Source organism: Oryctolagus cuniculus, chromosome 15 (genome assembly GCF_964237555.1).
Source record: "Oryctolagus cuniculus chromosome 15, mOryCun1.1, whole genome shotgun sequence".
Lineage (NCBI taxonomy): Eukaryota > Metazoa > Chordata > Mammalia > Lagomorpha > Leporidae > Oryctolagus > Oryctolagus cuniculus.
The window spans coordinates 13391170-13412110 of NC_091446.1; the positions used below are offsets into that span (position 1 = coordinate 13391170).

The 20941-nt window shown below is 50.2% G+C and overlaps 1 protein-coding gene and 1 pseudogene across 9 annotated transcripts in view; one reads left to right on the forward strand and one right to left on the reverse strand.

The window, feature by feature from the left end:
- The window catches only part of SHTN1 (shootin 1), a 162145-nt gene that overhangs the window by 72141 nt on the left and 69063 nt on the right, over window positions 1–20941 (forward strand). For all 9 annotated transcript variants that reach the window (XR_007911130.2, XR_011382204.1, XM_051824206.2 and 6 more), the window contains 2 exons: window positions 5600–5652; window positions 17929–17989. Coding sequence is in view for 6 of the 9 variants with exons in the window: in XM_070057162.1 (XP_069913263.1) it covers window positions 5600–5652; window positions 17929–17989 (114 nt within the window). In the remaining 3 variants the exon portion in view is untranslated. The remainder of the gene's footprint in view (window positions 1–5599; window positions 5653–17928; window positions 17990–20941) is intronic.
- On the reverse strand, window positions 16806–17324 carry LOC108178425 (large ribosomal subunit protein eL21-like; annotated as a pseudogene).

The following is a 20941-nucleotide window of genomic DNA, read 5'->3' on the forward strand; positions in this document are numbered from 1 at the left end:
GAGAGACCTTGCAGGCAGAGGGGAAGACATTTGCAAAGGCATGTGGGTAGGAAAGGTGGTGGTGGGTTCAGGCATCTCTGGGCCTTTGGGCAGTGGAACCCCTTGCAGCCCTGAGACAGGGTGGCGGGCGGACAGTGGAACTCCCGGAGGTGACACTAAGGTCTCTGAAGGTTTGGAAAGAAGAAAATAAGGGCCCGGTGCTGTGGCGCAGTAGGTTAATCCTCCACCTGGGCGCCGGCATCCCATATGGGTGCCCGTTCGAGACCCGGCTGCTCGTCTTCCAATCCAGCTCTCTGCTATGGCCTGGGAAAGCAGTGGAAAATGGCCCAGGTCCTTGGGCCTCTGCACCCACCTCGGAAGACCCGGAAGAAGCTCCTGGCTCCTGGCTTCGGATTGGTGCATCTTCGGCCGTTGCGGCCATTTGGGGAGTGAACCAACTGAAGGAAGATGTTTCTCACTGTCTCTCCCTCTCACTGTAACTCTGCCTCTCAAATAAATAAATAAAATCTTTAAAAAAAAAAAAAAAGAAAATAAAACGACTAGCTTTCTTTGCCGTAATGCTAATTAACCACTGTGTAAAGAATGAGCTTGGGGTAGAGGGGAGCTGGAGCTGAGGGTTGTGGCAGGATCGAGGGTCTGAGTTAGAGTGGAGGCACGGCAGGCTGGAGAGCATTTTGCAGAGATCCGTGCGGAGTGACCTCCTCTGAAGGGAGAGGAAAGTGGGCACTCAAGGTCGATCCCGTGTGTCTGGTGTGAGGGCTGGGGAGGTGATGACCCCTGTGAAGGGAGACCTGGCCTGCAGGAAGTAGGAAGCTGGGTGGGGGGATGCTGTGAGCTTACCTTCCGACGTGGTCAGCTGAAGGGGCCGCGGTGCCCTGAATTGTACTGGCCAGTAGTCTCTCCACTGCGTTGGAAAGCTTCTCTACCCGTGGTCCAACGTGGTAGCTGTTGGCCATTTGAAACGTGGCTCGTGCAACAGAACTGAATTTTACGTTTATTTTCATCAATTAAAATGTAGCCGCCTGTGGCCTGGGTGGTGCAGCTCTGGTAAGTGCTGGTTGCAGGTGCTGGTCTGGAGCTGGTGCTGAAGGCGGGCTGGGGACCTGCCCGGGACAGACAGGTGGGCAGGAATGCTGGCCTTCGGTGCTAAAACCCTCCAGGTCCCCCGCCCGCGGCGTCCCCAGCTGGCAGCTTCCAACTTAGTTGTCATGTTTCTGAAGCAACTCGGTCTTCTCTCCGAGCTGCCTCGGGGTTGGCTGTGTCGTCATTTGCAGCTTGGAAAGAAAACTCCTTGCCTTGGCATTAAGGGGTCAGAAGATAGAAAGCTGGCGTGACTGGAAACAAGTGCTCTGCCTGCTCCTCCCCTCGTTCCCTCCCCCCTCCATCTTCCTTTTTCTTCCATTCTGTGCTCTTAAGTAGTGGGTCCCCACCTTGGCTGCATGTTAGAATTACCTGGACAGTCGCTTCTCAAAAACCAGGAGTGCTGAGCTGCACCCCAGAAGAGTGAACCCAGCACCCAGGGTGAGGAGGCCAGGGTGGAGGGGCCTGAGGTCTGTGTGGTTTTAGGGCTCCCACGTGCAACCAGGACCGGAAGTCCAGCTCTGCCACACTGCACACTCCCTGTCCCTCCTCGCTCCCTTTATCTCGGGGAGGAAGCAGTACCCCAGGCTTCCGAGATGATCTTTTTCCAGGTTGCTGCCATCTGTCAGGCCGTGTGGGACAAAGGCGAGACTGAGGGCATTAGGGAACAGCCCAGTCTCTGTCGTCATGGACACAGGATTCCTTGTCCTTTGCTGTCTCTCTGATGATCACCATGGCTAACCTGTATGTTTTTAAAAAGATGTCTGCGTTTTCTTTATTTGAAAGACAGCGACGGAAGGAGAGAGGGAGTGAGGGGGAGGGGGAGAGAGAGATCTTCCATCTGCTGGTTCACTCCTCGGTGGTCTAGGCCAGGCTGAAGCCAGGAGCCAGGAGCTCCATCCGGGTCTCCCACATCGGGCCATCTTCTGCTTTCCCAGGTGCACTAGCAGGGAGTTGAATTAGGAGCACAGCTGCTGGGACTTGGACCGGCACTCTGATATGGAATACACATCGCAGGCAGCAGCTTAACCGGCCGCACCACAATGCCCACGTGGCTAACATGTATGAAGCAGTATATGCCTTAATATGTAATAACTCATTATTCTTTCTAAAATCTGTTATTTCGTTGAGGTGGTAGGAGGGCGCTCCCACCTGCTAGTTCGCTTCCCAGATGCCTGTGATGCCTGTGATGACTGGGACTGGGCCAGGCTGACGCTGGGAGCCAGGAACGCCATCCACGTGGGTGGCAGGGACCCAACTACCTGGGCCATCACTTGCTGCCTCCCAGGGCGCGCATTAGCAGGAAGCTGGAGTGGGGCCCCGAGCTGGTTATCAGAAAGAGCTGGACATGGAGCCTGGGTCCCCTGACTGGGGCTGTGGGCATCGGATTGCACCAGCCCCTCACTGCATCACAGCACCATGAGAGCTGTGCAGTAGTGTCCTGTTTCCCAGAGGGGGAAGCCGAGGCTCAGATAACTGATGGCCCAAGGTCTCCTAGCCAGTAAGCGCGCAGGCTGGGGTTAGGCTGCGTGTTCTCTCTGTCCTGTGTGACTTAGAGTGTGGTGGCATATGCGGTGCTGGTCAGCCCGCCCAGGCTGTGGGTGTCCCTTGTGGCAGGAATAGGTCCCAGTCATCTCCTCCTGCACTGGGTAGTTCAGATCTGGAGGATCTCTGCCACTGCATCACTTGGGCTGTGCAAACTCAGGGTTTTTTTTTTTTAATTTTTTTTAAGATTTATTTATTTTACTTGAAAGTCAGAGTTACACAGAGAGAGAGAGAGAGAGAGAGAGAGAGAGAGGTCTTCCATCCGCTGGTTCACTCTCCACTTGGCTGCAATGGCTGGAGCTGCGCCAATCTGAAGCCAGCAGCCAGGAGCCTCCTCCGGGTCTCCCAAGCAGGTGCCCAAGGACTTGGGCCACCTTCTACTGCTATCGCAGGCCACAGCAGAGAGCTGGATCGGAGGTGGAGCAGCCGGGACTCGAACCAGTGTCCATATGAGATGCCAGCACTGCAGGTAGCGGCTTTATCTACTATGCCACAGTACCGGCCCCACAAACTCACTTTTTAAAATGCTCGCTGTGGAGTTAGCCCTGTGGCATAGCTGGTAAAGTGGATGCAAGCATCCCATACGGGCACCGGTTCAAGTCCTGGCTCCTCCACTTTGGATCCAGCTCCTGCTAGTGGCCCGGGAAAAGCAGCTGAAGACGGCCCAAGCATTTGAGGCCCAGCCACCTACGTGGGAGACCCAGCTGAAGCTCCTGGCTTTGGCTTTGGCTTTGGCCTGGCCAGCAGAGGTTGCTGGGGAGTGAACCAGCAGATGGAAAATCTCTCTGTCTCTCTCCCTGTCCCTCTATAACTCTTCAAAATAAGAAATTCATCTTTTAAAAAAAGTGTTCACTGTTGAGCTGGCTCTGGAACAACAACAGGACTTTCTCTGTGACCCTTCCCCACTGCCTAAGAGAAATGGCTGAATGATACGTGGCGCACTTCGATTTGTCAGAATTGCCAGGGATGGGGTTACCTGTGTGTAACCGGGGGTAGGTCTGTGTGTCTGCCTGTGTGTCTGAATGTGTGTAGGGCAGTGAGCTTGAACTTCGAGGGAATAAAGTAGACGTCTTCTTTTCCTTTCGCGCTCCATCCCCCACTCCGCTTCCTGCTGCCAAGTGGTTGCATTCTCGCCTCCCTTCCCCTTTCCTTGCACTTAGCTGTATTTATTTTTAAGTTGTACACGGCCACAATAAAGCATATTATCCGTGTTTTCCATTAAAATGTGATAGGTGAAGGGTTCTTAATTCATGCTTTTCATAAAGACCCCGTGATTGGGAGTGTACAGTGTTTGGTCTGGCTTCCGTTAGCGGTGTAATGGGGGAATAGTATCAGTATTTTACAAAGCCTTCAAAGCCATTATCCCATGTTCTAAATAGAAAGAAATTTCTTAATGTCAGTGTGAGATCATGGTTTTATGAGCCTTTACTGTTTGTTTTGTGTGTCTGTGAGGCAGGTCACCAGTAATAGAGTATGTTAAATCCATTTTGATTTTTCAGCTTCGTCCACAGATACATTTAAATGTCAAGTCAACCTAAATCACAGTCTCTCACTGAGATGTTGCTGTGTTTATTTTTTGAAACAGTATTAGAGCTAATAATAAGTTTTGGGACCATGACCACAGACTACCCAGTGGTGTCAGTGCACACTTTTAGACTCTCTCACTCACCTCCTACTTCTTTTGTGTTCAAGGGGGGCACATCTCCTTGATTTTTTTTTCAGGTCCAAGGAGAGTTTAGTTTATTCTAAGTGGCTGGGGTGTGCGGGGGGCGGGGAGTGATGAGGAGCTGGGGTGCAGAGGGCTTCATTCTGTGGTCACAGTTTTTCTGTTGGAAATACAGTGATTTTTCAAAAGGGCTGTATCTTTGCATGCATACATTCAGCCGTTTTACAGTCTGTTTAACGTTCAAGGACTCTTTTGGGGTATGGCTTCCATAAAATTCTCTATTAATTCTTACTTAAGTGCTCACTGGGTCCTAATGAAACTTCTAGACATCGGTGGGTTATCCTATAAAGCTCTTGTTAATTTGAATCAGCTTTTAAGTCCAGTCTGACCCTCACAGGAGCCATTCTGAACCCCCTGACCCACTGCTGGAGGGGACGTGGCATGTCCTTTACCGTGGTCGTCTGTTTTGGGGAGCGTCAGAGTAGTGCATTTCTAGAATGACTGGTCAGATTAGCCTGGGTGTTCTTGAGACTACTGGTTTCAGAGTTTTTATTTCTGTCTTCATACTTAGGATTCATAGAAACTAGAAAAACTGAGGTTTTGGTTTTCTTTGGTGGCCAGCGCCAGTCAAGGAGCTGCTTGTCGCACCGTCACCGACGGTGGCTGTTCCCCTGCCTCGGCCTTCGCGTGCCCTGAGTTTCCCACTGTCGGCCAGGAGGATGCCGGCCGGTGCTGCTCTGCTGGAAGATGGAGTGGGGGTTGAGGGGGCTTAAATGTTCTGGCAGCAGAGGCTTTTAGGTGGTAAAGATTTTCTCCCCTCAGGTAGTTGTAAGAACATGTAGACTTTTGGGAACTGTTTGCACTTTAGTGACGTGAGCCTGGCTGGTGTCTGGACCTGGCTCCATGACCGACAGTCTTGGCCCCAGATAGTTGCAAGCCCAAGTCCCAGCACAGCCCTTGGCTCTGTGGAGGAAGCAGGTGTGCCACGCGGCGCTGCATGTGCCATCCCCTGGGTTAGCTAGAGGCTGATTCTCTGAATGCACCTCTGGGCGTGGCAGCAGAGACTAACAGTGGCGGGCCGGACGTCGGGGGTCACACACCTGCAGCCTTTCACAGGAGCATCGTGCAGGCGAGCGGACTGGTCCCCAGGTCTTCCTGATGGTCTCGGGGGAACCGCACTTCAGCCTGGTGGGCTCACATCTGCCGTGATCTCCATTTCTCCCGGGTGGGCTCTTCCCCGCCCTGCCCCTCCCTGGCCGTGGCTGTAACGTGTTGTCCTGCTGTAACATGCTTTCCCTTCTCTTTCAGCAATAGGCGAATATGAAGACCTCAGGGCCGAGAACCAGAAAACAAAGGAGAAGGTTTGTGCTTCCCCCTCTCCCCTTTCTTCCATGTGTGAAAGCCTCAGGCTGCATAGTCAATTGTTCAGCCACCAATTTCAGCTCAATGTGAATGAGGGTTGGGTTTTTTCTCTCTCTTTTTTTCTTTATTCTTGCGTGTGTGTGGTTCAAGCAAATACCAAGTCCAGCTCCAGATGGTAAAGAATAGCAGGCCCGCCACAGTGGGCGCAGCCCGGGGATTGCTCCATGGCCAAATGTGCGGCGAGGCACCAGGCCAAGCCACTCAAGTCCCGGGAATTGTACTTTTCCCCAGCAGGCAGGTCTGGGATTCTGGTGGTGGGTTTAGAAGGCCGGAGGCACTTACCTTTGGGCCTCTGGAAAGGACCCCATGGACTTGGTCTCTGGTGTTTAGCCCACATGCCTCCACACAGCTTCTGCACACACTTCTGCGGGTGAGCCCGCTCTCCCTCCACGAACCATGTGCCAGAGGTCGAGAAACTCCCAGCCGGGAGACGGGGAGGCCTGGTACATTTTCAGGGGCTCTGGCAATTTTGTTCTTTCACTGGTGAATAATAGACTTCTGCTTACCTTTGCAAGTTGTATCCTTTACCATCATTAACCTCTGAAAATGTCCATTCAAGATTTGTGACTCTTCGCCCATGTGTACGAGTGTGTATATATATATATTTTTTTTTACCTGTGAATTTAGGGAGGAGACAAATGGAAGAGCAAGCCAAGGTCAGACAAGAGAAAGAATAGGAAATGCACAATAGGAGAGAAGAAGCAGAATGATGCTTTTTTGGTCTTAGATACAAGTGAGACTTCATTTAAAATGACTTTGATAGACCGGATATTTCGAAACATGATGTCCCCGGTGGAAACCCAAGGAAGCAAGTCCTCAATGGTTATTAAAGAACACAGTTAGCAGCACTGACCATTAGAAAACCTTGTCTCTAACATTTCAGAGTAAGAGCTGTAATGAAAATTGACAGCTAAATATCTGTTAGATGTTTGGCATTATTTATTGGGCTCTTTAGAATCATATTTAACTCTTTCTCCTCTTAATAGCCTCGGATCATTTTCTAGCTGATTTTTTAAAAAATGTATGTGTTTAATTTGAGAGGCAGAGAAAGATAAGAGACAGACGGAGCGCCTATCTGCTGTTGATTCCTCTGGTTTGCCTGCAGTGGCCAGGGCTGTGCCAGGCCGAAGCTGGGAGTTGGGAGCTCAATCCAGTTTCCCTTGGTGGTGGGCAGGAGCCCAATTAATTGAGCCATTACTTGCTGCCTCTTAGGGTCTCCATTAGCAGGAGACTAGAGTCAGGGGCAGGAGCTGGAATCAGACTCAGACATGGGAAGTGGTGTCTTAGCGCTAGGCCTGCCCCCACCTGGCTTTAAGGTTCCTTTGTAAATAAATCTTCAGTATTTGAAATCTTAAGTTTCAGGGCTGGTGCTGTGGTGTGGCAGGCTAAGCTGCTGCCTGCAATGACAACAACCATGTGGGCACCAGTTCAAGTCTTGGCTACTCCACTTCCAATCCAGCTCCCTGGTAATGCGCTTGGGAAAGCAGCAGAAGATGGCCCAAGTCCCAGGGCCCCTGCACCCATCTGGGAGACCTGGAAAAAGCTCCTGGCTTCAGCTTGACCCAGCCCCAGTTGTGGCCATTTGGGGAGTAAGCCAGCAAATGGAAACTCTTTCTCTCTCACTCTCTTTCTTCCTTTCTCCCTCTGTAACTCTGCCTTTCAAATAAATAAATAAACAAATACTTCTTTTGATAAAAGGTTTCCTTTCTTTTCTGTATCAGATGATGTGGGAAGTAGTAGGTGGAGTGGTGAGAATATCCGTGGTAGAAGGTGGCTGATGCATGCATCTGTAATCTGGTAAGACAGTCCCAGAAAATAGTTTGGCAAGATTTTTAATTCCCACATCATGACCACCTAAATTCCCAGATGTCCTGAGAATCTAAACAGAGAGGGGACTTAGATCCTGCATCCTTGGGGCCCCATAATTTAAAAGCAGATCTAACGGGTGGTACTCGGATAGCTTGAGCCACTTTCCCTGAGACACAGCCGGAGGCGGAGTCGGCGGACTGAAGTCTCCTGCACGTCTGCTGTTGGCCCAGGAGGGGCAGAGCCAGCAGGCGGCGGACCCTGGACTCACCTGGAAGACGGGGCCGGGAGAGCAAGCGGCGTCTTCCTGTGGTAGAGGAAGAGGCTGTGGAAGAGAAGCAGCAATGCGAGAGGAGGTGCAGTCCACGTCTTGTTTCCTTGTGTGTAGACCTACCCTCGACCCCCACCCCCACCCCCACCCCGAGGTGCTGCTCCACCAGCATCTCCTGGTGCTGGTGGCCATGGCTGTTTAACCAAGAGCCACTTTCTGCAGTGGGGTTTTAAGGGAACCATCTGGTATGCAAGTGGAATTGTACGTAAAACGCATTTGGTAAAAGAAATGACCCCGGCGCATTAACTGTTTGCGTGTCCTCTGCAGAGAATGGCCTCACACTTTTGTGACAGCTGTGAGCATTATCGACCGGCTTCTGTCCTGATCCTTTAAAAATAACTATTAACTGAGACGGGCGGAGAAGAACTGAAAGCGACGTGGAACGCCATGCGGTTGGCTAAAACAAAGTCGAGTGGCTTGAAGTTGGCCGCACTCTGTTTATCTTCTGTTCAAAGACGAGCTTGCTTATTGCTGCAGGTTTCTCCCCCGAGCAGGGGGGACTCTGTTACAAAGGAGGGAAACATATAATAAAAGCCTTTTATACGGCACAGAATGAGTAAAAGCAGCCCGAGTTCCGGAGGTGGTAAATGGAGAACACCATTTTCTCCGAGAGAGCACTTCCTTGTGCCCGGCTGGCTGGGGAGCTTTGTCTGGTCCACGCCCGCGCGTCCACCCGCGATCCCTGTAGCCAGCCACCGGTGGTGTCTGGAGCAAGGCTGCTTTTGCCCTGGTCGATGTGCTGTGGGCAGCTTTTGCATGAATGGGGGTAGGAGGCAGAGGCAAAGAAATCCATGGCCAGGTCTTTGTCCCCGCTACACGCACGCCTTGTGTCTGTCCTGGCTGCCACGCCTTGAACCGTATCCGCGGCACAGGCAGGAGCTGCGGCTCCTTTGCATGGGAACTTTTCCTGCCTCGCATGGAGTCTCTGCGTGATACGCTTTGGGCAAGGCAGTTGCTTAGAGGCCAAGTTTATAAGGAAGCCACAATGGGACGTCCGAGTTCTCTTAACTCCCTCATCTCGTGCTCCTGACGCCCGCGGCAGCCCGTTCCACAGAGGGGAGCACGGGCCCTCGGGCCCGGAGTGCACGTCCAAGTTTGCCTCGATGGTTACCGGCAGAGTCTAGAGGCTTCTGGCAATAGTGTTCTTTTAGAAATAAGTAACTTTGTAGGAGCCTATTGACTAGTTTTCCATAAGGGTCCATTATTTTCCTTCAATTTATTATTATTAGTGCATGAGTTTTCCACAGCAGATGATGAGATTCAACACTTTTCTGGGTCATCTGTCTTAACCGTCCATCAGTTCATGTTGAAAACCTGAAAGTTAAATGTCAGCTGTATCCGGTGCACATCTGAATGTGTGCATTTACCTTTGTGTAGGGATCCTGACGTCTTGCATTCCAAGGATAAGAGTAGAAGGTGGGGGGCAGCTGGCGTGGGCCAGTGTTTTACTTGATCTTTTTCTTTGCTGTTATCCCTTTTTAGGAAAAATGGAATGTTCATCCATCTGTGTGTGTGTGTCTGTGTGTGTGTGTGTGAGATTTATTTATTTATTTGTCAGTTGCAGAGAGAGAGGGAGAGCGAGCGCGCGCGAGAGCGCTTCTATCCGCTGGTTCACTCCCCCAGTGACCTGAACAGCCAGGGCTGGGCCAGGCTGAAGTCAGGAGCCAGGAGCTTCTTCCAGGTCTCCCATGTGGATGCAGGGACCCAAGCACTCAGGCCATCTCCCTCTGCTTTCTCAGTTGCATTAGTAGGGAGCTGGATCAGAAGTGGAGCTGCCTGGACTCAAACCAGCACCCATACTGGATGCTGGCACTATAGGTGATGGCTTAACCTACTGCGCCACAATGCCAGCAAGTACTGGCCTCTTATTTTAATTTTTTTTTAAATTTTGTTATTTGAAAGAGACACAGATGACAGAGAGGGGGAACTCCATCCACTGGCTCACTCCTCAAAGGCTCTCAAAGGCCATGCTAAATCAGGCAGAAGCCGGGAGCCAGGAATGGAATCCAGCTCTTCCTCATGGGTGGCAGAGACCCGAGCACTTGAGCCATTACCACCTGCTGCCTCCCACAGTCTGCACTGGTAGGAAACGGGGTTCAGGAACCTGAGATGGGACTCTGAGCCAGGTGCAGCCATGGGAGGTGTGGGTGTGTCTTAACTCGCCCCGGCTTTGTGATTTTTATCATTAAATTTGAGGGTGGAATCAGAATGTGTTTGAGTTTATAAAGGAGAGCTTTTTTAAAGGGGACAATTTTTGTTGAAGGCCTTCTTAGTACCAGGGTGTAATGAAAAACATACGCAGGTTGTCGTCCTGAGTAAGACCAGTCTAGTGAGGGGCACAGGCAGCTGACAAACTGTACAGCCATTGAGAGAGTGCTGAGAGCTTGCTGGCGGGACGGAAACAGCAGAGAGCAGAGTGGCTCCTCTTCTCCATGTGACAGACTTTCTGTAGTTGGTGCTTGGCTTAAATGTCACTTTTTTTTTTCAGTCTCTTAATTCCCCCACAAGCATAATTAATTGCTTTTTGTACTAAAACAGCTTCATGTTTCTTATGTACTTACCACATTATTATCAAAATATTAAATAGGGTATAATCAAGTGGTGTAGGTTGAATTGGAATGTAAAAAATATGTGATTTGGTATTTTTTTAATGTCAAGATAAGTGGGAATTTTTGAAAGCACTGGCTACCTTCTGTCACTTCTTGCCCATTTTCTCAATGGCATTATCAGCAGTGTGTGAAAAACGAAGAGAGCTTGTTGCACTGTACTCAGCGACTTTTCCAAATCTGTATTTTTGAATATGGAAAAATAGATGACTGTATATTTTGAAATCAACCAAATAAAATGTTTTGCTCTGCTTGTGTAACAACCACCATATTCAAGTGTCAGTCACACGTCTACAGTTGGAGGGCATTGTCTTCTGACTCACACAGCATCTTTGTCATCCGCTGGGGCTTGTTCCTGTGTGTGTGTGGGGGGAGCCTCCTTGAGCTTTGAATGGACTAGCTTTCTCGTTTCTCAGGGTGACGGGGGTGTGTGTGTGTGTGTGTGTGTGCGTGTGTGGAGTGTGCATAGAAAGAAGGAAATCTGTATAATAGGAGAATGTCTGGCGTTAAATAGTAAGTATTTGTGTTTAATATTATGTTCTGCGATGGAGTTTTGAAGTGCATAAATGTTTAAGTGGCTGATTAGGCGTCGTTTGGGTAGGCCACTGTAGCTGTGCATCATGCATGGGGCGGTTCTGTCAGCCTGCCAGGAACAATGAATGAAAAGAGAAGGAGACAGACACTTTCCAAGACTTATGTTTCAAGAAGCAAGATACATGATACTGTTTGCATCTTGGCTCACTTGCCTATTGTTACGATTTCTATCCTCTTGGGTAGTATTCAGAGGTGAAGGTCCCAAAGTATTTTATTTTTTATTTGAAAAAAAATCAATAAAGAAGCCACTTTAAAGAGCGAGATATGCATCCATTATGCTAACTGTTCATGCATAATACATCCACATACATGCAGTTTCTTTGAGACAGAGTGGCAAGTGGTTGTGCCAGAGAAAAAGTAATTACTTAGCAGTTTGAAAGTGAAAATGAGTCTCTTATTAACAGCAATCTATCCAGAAACAAAGAGCAAGGATCTCTGTTCTGATGACATGTGTTTCCATCTCACGCACAATACCTAGCATTTGGAGAATGCTGCAAGGCAGCTTTGGGGGCAGCTACTGCTTCTTTAGTTTATTGTGAAAAAAGGAGGGAAAGAACTTTGAATTGGAAGAAAGAAGAACGCTAAAAGAGAGGAGAGCAAAATTCCATCCTAGTGGGAATGGTTCACTGTGTTGTATTCTCTGTGGTGAGCCAGCATGTAGAGACCCGGGAAGCTCAGTTGCCTTCTAGGCAAACTGACGTGGATGGAGCAATAGACTTGTTCATTCTTCCTACAGACGATCTGATGCGCCTCTCACTGCATCGGCCGGGATTCTAAAGCAGGTGCACACATGTCATACATGTTTAAATGTTCAAACCTTGTGACTGCACGCAAAAGGAATGGACTTAAAGATGAGTGGCGCGGAGTCGGCGTTCAGATTCGGTGCCGGGGCCGAGTGGGCCAGGTGCTGCTGCAGCAGAGCCTTCCTCCCACTCTGCCCGGTGTCTTCGTGAGTGCTGGTTTCATTGCTGATCTCTCGGTGGATCTGAGTTTTGTGGGAACATGGTGGCTGTGTTAATGACAGTGCATGCCACATGTAGGTGCTGTGTGTGTCAGCCCAGTGCCCAGAGGGGGGAACTAGAATCGTTCAGTGGATACCGGAGATCCTTGCTGAGAAGTTAGCTTCTGTTGACTGTGTGTACGATTGCCCAGTCTCTTGGTGTTTTGTGTGTGCAGTGCATGTCCCTGCTTCTTGGACCTCACACTGTACTATCTGTAGGCTAGAAACTTTCCATTGAATTTGTGCACCAGGAAGATAAAAATGAAATGTTTATATTAGTGGAAGGTAGACAATTCAGAATGTTAAGTTTTTTCTTACTGAAAACATACCCACAGTGAAATATAAAGATGTCTTGGTATTTACATCAGTTATCTGGACTTCTACTGAGCCCTGTTCCGCAGACATTCTGGTATCGACATTGACATTGACATTGGGATGACAGAGTGAGAGAAAGAACTGAGCTGCCCATGTAGGGGACCAGAAAGACTTTGCTCTGTGAATCTGCCTGCCGGTGCTCTGCAGTCTGGATTTAGTGTTAGAAGCTGAGTGTCTGCCTACATGAGGCTCAAGGAAGAGATGTAGCAAATAGCCAGAGCTTCGGCTATCAAGGCCTTTCAATACGAGCACGGCCACCCCCTGGTCCATCTACCACTTTGTAAAGGGCCAACACAGAGACTGGAGAGTAGCCATGATGCTACCCAGCACCCTCAAGCCAGCCGGCACTCGTGCTGCTGGGTTCTGCCCCAGCCCCGAGCTGCAGAGAATCGTTGGGCATCATAATTAAGTGATGCAGGCCCAAGCACATCTGTTGCTATTGCAGAGTCTTCATGAGCAATTCTCACACAAAAAGAAGCAGTTTGCACAAATGGTGCAGCTGCGTGAGCAGGCTGGAGGAAGGGCTGGCATGGGCGAGGGGCTTCTGGGTGGTGGAAAGATGAAACACCCCCTCCTCGCGAGGCCCGGAGGCCTCGCTCACTTCTCCCTGTAGGACAGGAAGGTTGCAGGACATTTTTCCTGGTTTGCCTGCAGTGACGAAGGGCAAGTGTGTTTGGATTCCTGCTCTGGTGTGAAATAAGGAAGCCACATTGGCTGCATGTGTAGAATCCCCCGCTCCCAGCACACACCCCTTTCAGCATAGCAGATGGTAAATTCTGTGGCTGCCAGTTCTGTGATAATGTGTGCAGAAAATAGAAAGCAAAGCCACGTGAAGACCCCTGATAGGACACAGCTGGGGCCGGGAGACAGCTTGTGAATCTGCTAGTGAGAGCCAGAGGGCTGGTGTGAAAGTGGACCGGTGGGCTCTAGAAACTGGGTACCTGCTGCTGGGGTGAGCCCGGTGTCCGGCCGTTACTAACCAGCACCTGTCTGCCTGGGCCTCGAGGGCAGAGAGCACTGGGGCTGAGTTTTATGGCGCTGCTTGGGACCCCCACAATTCCATAGCAGAGTGCCTGCGTTTGCCCTGCGGCTGTTCTGCTCAACTCCCGCTTCCTGTTAGCGTGTACCCCCGGGCGGGCGGTGGTGACGGCTCAAGAACTTGGACCCCTGCCACCATGTGAGGCCTGGATTGAGTTCTCTGCTCGTGGAATCTGGGGAGTGAACCAGTGAACGAGGCTGGCTGGCTGGCTGGCTGGCTTCTCTAAAAAGTTGACAGTAGAGAGCGTGGACATAAAGTCTTAGTTCTGGGCCGCCAGTTCCCGCCTACGAAGCCCAAGATTGTCTCGTGTTGCTCATGAGTAAAGGGTAGCTGTGTTGGCGGTTTTTATTTGGTGTCATCTGGTGGCTTTTTTGAGACCTGATGTGACACAGCACCGTCCCTGGTTAATGCTCTTGTGCAGAGTCTTAGTGAAGAATGTGGCTGTTTAAGTGAGAGTTGAATCAACCTCTGATTCCTTCACGAGAGAAGTACGTAGAGGGGACCCAAGTGGCATTAGGTCAGACGCCAGCTCCTGGGGGAAGACAGTCCTCACAGGGCAGCTCATGCTTTCAGACATGCCAGATTAAGAAACAGGAAATTAAAAGACTGCGTGGATTTCATTTGGCAGCCACAACTCAGGACTTTGTGTCGAGGCTGAAATTAGGTTTGTTTTTGTGTCTCAGACTGTCCTGTGCATTTTAGGACACATGGTGGGCAGCTCAGCAGGAGTGGTGGGAAGTCCAAAAGCCAAATCTAGAAACCAAGAGGAACATTCCAGAAGCAGCTGGCCAGCAGGATCAGAATGAAGGGCTCTTCCGCCCAGCGTGGTCCACTGCGGCTAGGGAGAGGGCTAAGAAAAACCTACAGGAATCCAGAGCTCGGGTGGTTAGCATTTTAATCACCAAAAAAAGGACAGAGTTATCTGTTAAGTTGGAACTGGAAACTGTTTGATAATGATTACGAGGATGGATTTCCACAAGGAAACCATCAAGAAAGAGCGTGCCTCTTCCTTTGGGAAATGGTCCTTGGCCCAGCCTGGATCGTTTCGGGGTTTCTGAGATGGATGTGGTGAGCAGCTCTGCCGGTACAGCGGGGTGCTCCTGCTTCAGGGTTCACCCCGGCGCACCGAGATAGGCTTGTCAAACAGTTCTGCGGTTCCTAAGAGCCTGAAAGGGAAAATGGACTGCGTACTTCTTGCTTTTCTATTTCTAAAACATTTTAAAAGCCCCCAAAAGAGCAAAGGATAATATGCCAAATACCTACTGCACAACAGTAACTTCTTTTAAATTAAAAAGCTGCAGGGAATACTGAAGGGTCCCCTGTGTCCCCCACCCTGGTCCCATTCCCTTTCCTGACTCCTAGAATCTGTCCTCTTCCACTTCGCATCTGTAACATAAATATGTGAAATGTTTTGTGTGCTTCAGCAGTCATTTGATAGAAATCTGCCACTCCTTTGATTCAACATTATGCTTTTTGAGATCTGTGGATGTTGAGACATGTAGCTTTAGACGTGTAACACGTGTTACATGTTATATGTGTAACACTCTCCCTGCTCTCTATGGTTTGTTTGTTTGTTTGACAGGCAGAGTGGACAGTGAGAGAGAGAGACAGAGAGAAAGGTCTTCCTTTTGCCGTTGGTTGACCCTCCAATGGCCGCCGCGGCCGGCGCACCGTGCTGATCCGATGGCATGAGCCAGGTGCTTCTCCTGGTCTCCCATGGGGTGCAGGGCCCAAGTACTTGGGCCATCCTCCACTGCACTCCCTGGCCACAGCAGAGAGCTGGCCTGGAAGAGGGGCAACCGGGATAGAGTCCAGCGCCCCGACCGGGACTAGAACCCGGTGTGCTGGTGCCGCAAGGCGGAGGATTAGCCTAGTGAGCCGCGGAGCCAGCCCTCCCTGCTCTCTATGAACATGTGTGATTTACTGTCATCATAAATCCTGGCGATTTTTGTACAGGTCTTCTTGGACTCATTGCTAGAGGTTCTCTGGGTGTGTACACCTAGAGGCAGAATTGCTGAGTCACAGGGTATGTGTATTTTCACATTAGTTAGAAGTTTCTTTCCAAAGTCATTAAACCAGTTTACCTGTCCGCCAGCAGCATGGGGAGGTTTCCAGCTCCTGGCATCAGACTTTGCAGCTTTAGTCGATCTGATAGATGACAAGAGCGCACTGTGTTAATGTGGGTTTTTCAAATGACCACTGGCATTGTTATGCTTTAGCCATTGATGTTTGAAATCACAGGCCGCAAAAGGAATGAAATCCCAATATATTTGACAGACCAGGAAGCAAGTATAATTTAAAGTTGTGCTTTCCGTATACAGTACTCATAGGGAATTGTGTTCCCAGAACAAATCTCAGCGTTTCACGTTTTAGATACTTTTGATGAAAATGGCTATACAGTGTGTTACACCTCCTTGTTATATGAAATCCAGTGTAGACTGATTCCGTCCTCACAGTGAGCGCTGGGCTCATGAAGCCTTCACTGACATCGTCAGAGCCTGTTACTGTGGGCGAGACCTGGTTCCTGTGCAGTTACCCTGAGAAGGCCCGAGGCTCTAGTGGTTGGTTTTCCCTCCTTGGGTCTTCTCAGAGACTCTGCCCACTTTTTTTTTTTTTTTTAAAGGTTTGTTTATTTTTATTTGAAAGTCAGAGTTACACAGAGTAGAGAGGCAGAGAGAGAGAGAGAGAGAGAGAGAGAGAGAGAGAGAGGTGGGTCTTCCATCTGATGGTTCACTCCCCAATCTGCAATGACCAGAGCTGCACCGATCTGAAGCCAGGAACCAGAAGCTTCTTCCAGGTCTCCCATGCAGGTGCAGGGGCCAAGGACTTGGCCATCTTCTTCTTCTTCTTCTTCTTTTTTTTTTTTTTTTTTGACAGGCCGAGTGGACGGTGAGAGAGAGAGACAGAGAGAAAGGTCTTCCTTTGCCGTTGGTTCACCCTCCAATGGCCTCCATGGCCAGCGTGCTGCGGCCGGCGCACCGCGCTGATCCGATGGCAGGAGCCAGGTACTTCTCCTGGTCTCCCATGGGGTGCAGGGCCCAAGCACCTGGGCCATCCTCCACTGCACTCCCTGGCCACAGCAGAGAGCTGGCCTGGAAGAGGGGCAACCGGGACAGAATCCGGTGCCCCGACCGGGACTAGAACCCGGTGTGCTAGCGCTGCAAGGCAGAGGATTAGACTTGGCCATCTTCTAATGCTAACCCAGGCCATAGCAGAGAGCTGGATCAGAAATGGAGCAGCTGGGTCTTGAACCAGCGCCCATAGGGGATGCTGGCGCTTCAGGCCAGGGCATTAATCTGCTGTACCACAGCACCAGCTCCTCCTCCCACTTCTTTTTTTTTTTTTTTTTTCAATTAGGTCTTATTTATCTTACATTTATCATGCCATGAATTCATAAGGAATGGGTTCCAGCAACTGAGGCTCCTTTCCATTGGTTCTGACAAAGTGGGCTTCTCTGGGTGGAGCAGGCTGACGCTTTAGTTGAACCCAGGTACCCTTTTCTTTGGCTTCCTTCTTTTTCTGATCATTTTCCTTCACATGTTTCAAGAAGCTATCTCGGCTCTTAGAGTGCTTGATGTGTTCAATACGCACATTTATTCTCTTGGCAAGAATCTTGCCCTTCACTTGTTTGTTTACAACAATGCCAACAGCATGCTGGGTAACACTGTAGACTCTTCCAGCTTTTCCATGGTAACACTTATGGGGCATTCCTTTTTGAACAGTACCCATTCCCTTGATGTCCACATGTCACCTTTCTTGTAAATGCGCATGTATGTGGCCAAAGGAACAACTCCATGTTTTCTGAAAGGCCTGGAGAACATGTACCGGGTACCTCGCCTCTATCCCTTTGTGTTCGTCATCTTGGCGAATTACTGGAAGATGGCCACTCCGGCCGAAAGGGCTCCTCCCACTTTTTAAAATGAAAAGTCGATTTATGTAAGTGACACGTGCTTGCTGTGGGATATTTGATCCCCTCTCCCTTTAATTTGCTGCCTTCTATTCGGAATTCTGGGGACACAGAGATCTCCGGAGTGGAGAGAGTCCTCAGGGGTGTGGTGGCGTTTGCTTCCCTTCCGGAAGCTTTCCGTCCGTTTCCAGGTGTGCACCGGTGTTCCGCACAGGTGAAGCTGTTGTGGGCGCCTGACGGGGGTACAGGTGGGTGTTCGCCGCATCATCTTCCTTCAGAAGAGGCACAACATTTGTCTTAAAGAACGAACGCATTTTAACCCCAGGATCTTACATAGGGGATAGCAAGAGGGAGGTGGCGACTGGGAAAGTCCAAGAAAGTTGGTCAGCTGCAGATGCTACAAATACCAGGTGACCGTGGTTACTCTCCTAAGGTTTTTAATTTTCTTTTGTTTTCCAAAAAATGCTGTTATAATAAGGTGGTTCTTTCTTTTGCCTTTCCAAACTTAAAATTTATGATGCAAATTAACTTTTCTTTCTTTTCCCCCCTCATTTTAGTGTGACAAAATTAGGCAAGAACGAGATGAAGCTGTTAAAAAGCTGGAAGAATTTCAGAAAAGTACGTAAGCATTGCGGTGGGATTATCGTGACGCACGTCACTGGGGACTGTGTGAGTAGAGGCGCACGGCCTGTTCAGCGCCGGCCCTGTGAGAGAGGAGGAGTTCCTTCCCACGTACCCCCCCATGCCCTGGTGTTGGGTTTTGAAAGAAAGGGAATAAGCGTTACTGTTTCAATGAGTCATTATGAGCGTTTTTACTCGTTATGGAAGAGTTTTACTATTCACAAATAAAGGAGAAAAGAAAACGACTTTACCTTGAGTGCTTGAGAAAAGTCTGCTTAAGTGATTCAGAGTCAGTTCTCCCTGGTCTTCTGCTTGTGAAATTATGGACTTACAGGAACCGTGATCATATTTTGTGTCCCGCTTTTGCTGCCTGCTTCTTCCCTGCAAGCAGAGCGTTGGGGTCTTGGCCTGTCAGTAGAGGTGTGCATCAGTTCATTGTTGCCCCTGGTGACAGCACCTTGCTTTATTTAAACAAGCCTTCGCGGATTATGTCTGGTTTATTGCTGTTGTAAAGCATGCCATGCCAGATACTCCTGTACATCCGTCTTTACCGTGACCTGTGTAGTTCCTTAGGTGAATTTGTAGAGAAAGGAGTTCTGCAGGAGACGGGGCCTGTTAGCGAGAAATCCTGCCCTGGGTGTGTACTTGAGATTCACTAGCAAGCAGATCCTCTGTGACGTATTCTTGCCACAGAAATGTAAATAAATAAGAAAGGGGCAGGAGGAAACTTCGGAAGGTGATGGGCATTGATTGTGGGGTTGCTTCATGAGTGTCTGCTGTCCCCAGGCTCATCAAAGGGTATACAGCAAATGTGGCCAGCGTTTTACATGTCACGTGTGCCTCAGTAGTTAGCAAGAGGAGAATTAGATTCACAAGCTTAGAGTTTTTTTTTTTTTTTTTTTTAAGAGTTTGAATGGTTGAGTAGCTCTAAGGAAAGTTTTATTCCCACAAAATGTGTGCTATTCATCTTCTTAATGTTTGCTGGTTTTAAAAAATGTGACACAGATCAGTTATGACTTGCTCAGCTAAGGTAGAGCTCTGATCAGACCCAGCAGGGCGAGAAGCCCGACCATTGCAGGGAAAGGGTCCTGGCCTTGGAGCAAGGCCCTTCCCTGCTTCTGCAGCTTCGTCAGGCTCCGAGATCACAGCGTGAAGTGTTGACTTGGGCACCACACCGTAAAACATTTTATTCTTGTCGAAGGTAAAACAGCCATAAAAGTGCCGCACTGTGGTTCAGTTTCAAGAGCCGGTTTATTTCAGTGTCTGGCTGTAACCAGGAAACCCAAAGGGGAATCCTGTCGGTGGTACCTGGCTTTGGAGGGCAGCCTGCGGCTTGGGGCCGTGTGTTGTGGTCAGGCGGGGCCTCCTGCCCTAGCGCAGGTTCCTGGAATGTTGCGATTGTGCTGGCCCAGGTCACGTGGGAGGGAGTCACAGCTTTGGCATCGTTACCAGCTGCTGTGCTTAGCGGCTGAGAGTGGACCGGCACACTGAGCAGTGCTGGTGGCGTCCGTTTCTTGTGGGTGGAGTTATAAAGTGTTTGGTCGGGGTAGGCGGTACGGATTTCATCTCCTGGGTTTTTACAGATGGAAGCAGCTTGCCCCGGATCTCTCCGTAGAGTGGCACATGAGCCCGGCTTCCACGCCCCGTTTCTTTGTCCCTTCCTCTAAAATGCCTTTGAAAGCGTCTTGTTTGTTTTTAAATATAGTTTTCCCTATGAGCCACTCAGAGCCCAAAAGTGTGAATTCTTTTTTTTTTTTTAAATTTTTTTTTTTTTTTTTTGACAGAGTGGACAGTGAGAGAGAGAGACAGAGAGAAAGGGCTTCCTTTGCCGTTGGTTCACCCTCCAATGGCCGCTGCGGCCGGCGCGCTGCAGCCGGCGCACCGTGCTGATCCGATGGCAGGAACCAGGAGCCAGGTGCTTTTCCTGGTCTCCCATGGGGTGCAGGGCCCAAGCACCTGGGCCATCCTCCACTGCACTCCCTGGCCACAGCAGAGAGCTGGCCTGGAAGAGGGGCAACCGGGACAGAATCCGGCGCCCCGACCGGGACTAGAACCCGGTGTGCTGGCGCCGCTAGGTGGAGGATTAGCCTAGTGAGCCGCGGCGCCGGCCCAAAAGTGTGAATTCTTAGAGAGGTGGACAGAACAACCTCTGCTGTTGTTTTCATTCAACTTTCACCCTTCCTAATTCGCCTGTAGAATCTAAAGTTTGGATGGCAGGAAAGGAGCGCAAACCCTTTGCTCAGTCTCAAAAGGCGAGAAGATGAGGAACAAGGAAACTTCCTTCAAAACAAAAACAACAATCCGTGCACCTGCAATACACGGTTCATGGTTGTGAACGGGGGCAGGAATATCGGACTTGGAGAGCATGAGGCCCTTGTTTGGCCACCAGTGAGAGGCTGGTGGCGGATGACAGGCCCATCCGCACGCTGGGTGCGCTTCCCCGTGCCCAGTACACAGCACGGCTCGGTTGGCCCACCCAGGACACCGTTGCCCTTCGTTGCCGATGGTTCGCGCCCTTTTCCTCGTGGGAGTTGATTGCTGGACACTGGGGTCTTGCCTTGGGGTTGAGAGCTGGTATCCTGGCGGCATGTGCCAGAGTGGCCGGGTGAGGCCTCGGTGCTTGCCCGGGACACATGGATTTGGTTTCCACATCCGTGCCATTCTTGGCCCCTGGCCAGCTCGTCCTGAGCCTCCCCGACCCTGGGGTGAAGCCGTGCTCCCCGGACAAATGCCTCAGGCAGGGGGACTGGGCCTCGCGTGTCCTCATGGCGTTTCCCTTGCTGTGTGAAATCCTCTCTGGGTAATCTCAGGTTGAAGAGGCATCCAGCCGCATCCACGCGTGCACCTCGAGGTCCTCTCAGCCCTGCAGTGCTGGCCTTGGTATCTGGAGGGGCACCGTCGTGGGCCGTGGCGCCTCCCTGTGAAGCCAGCCAGAAGGTGCCACAGGAA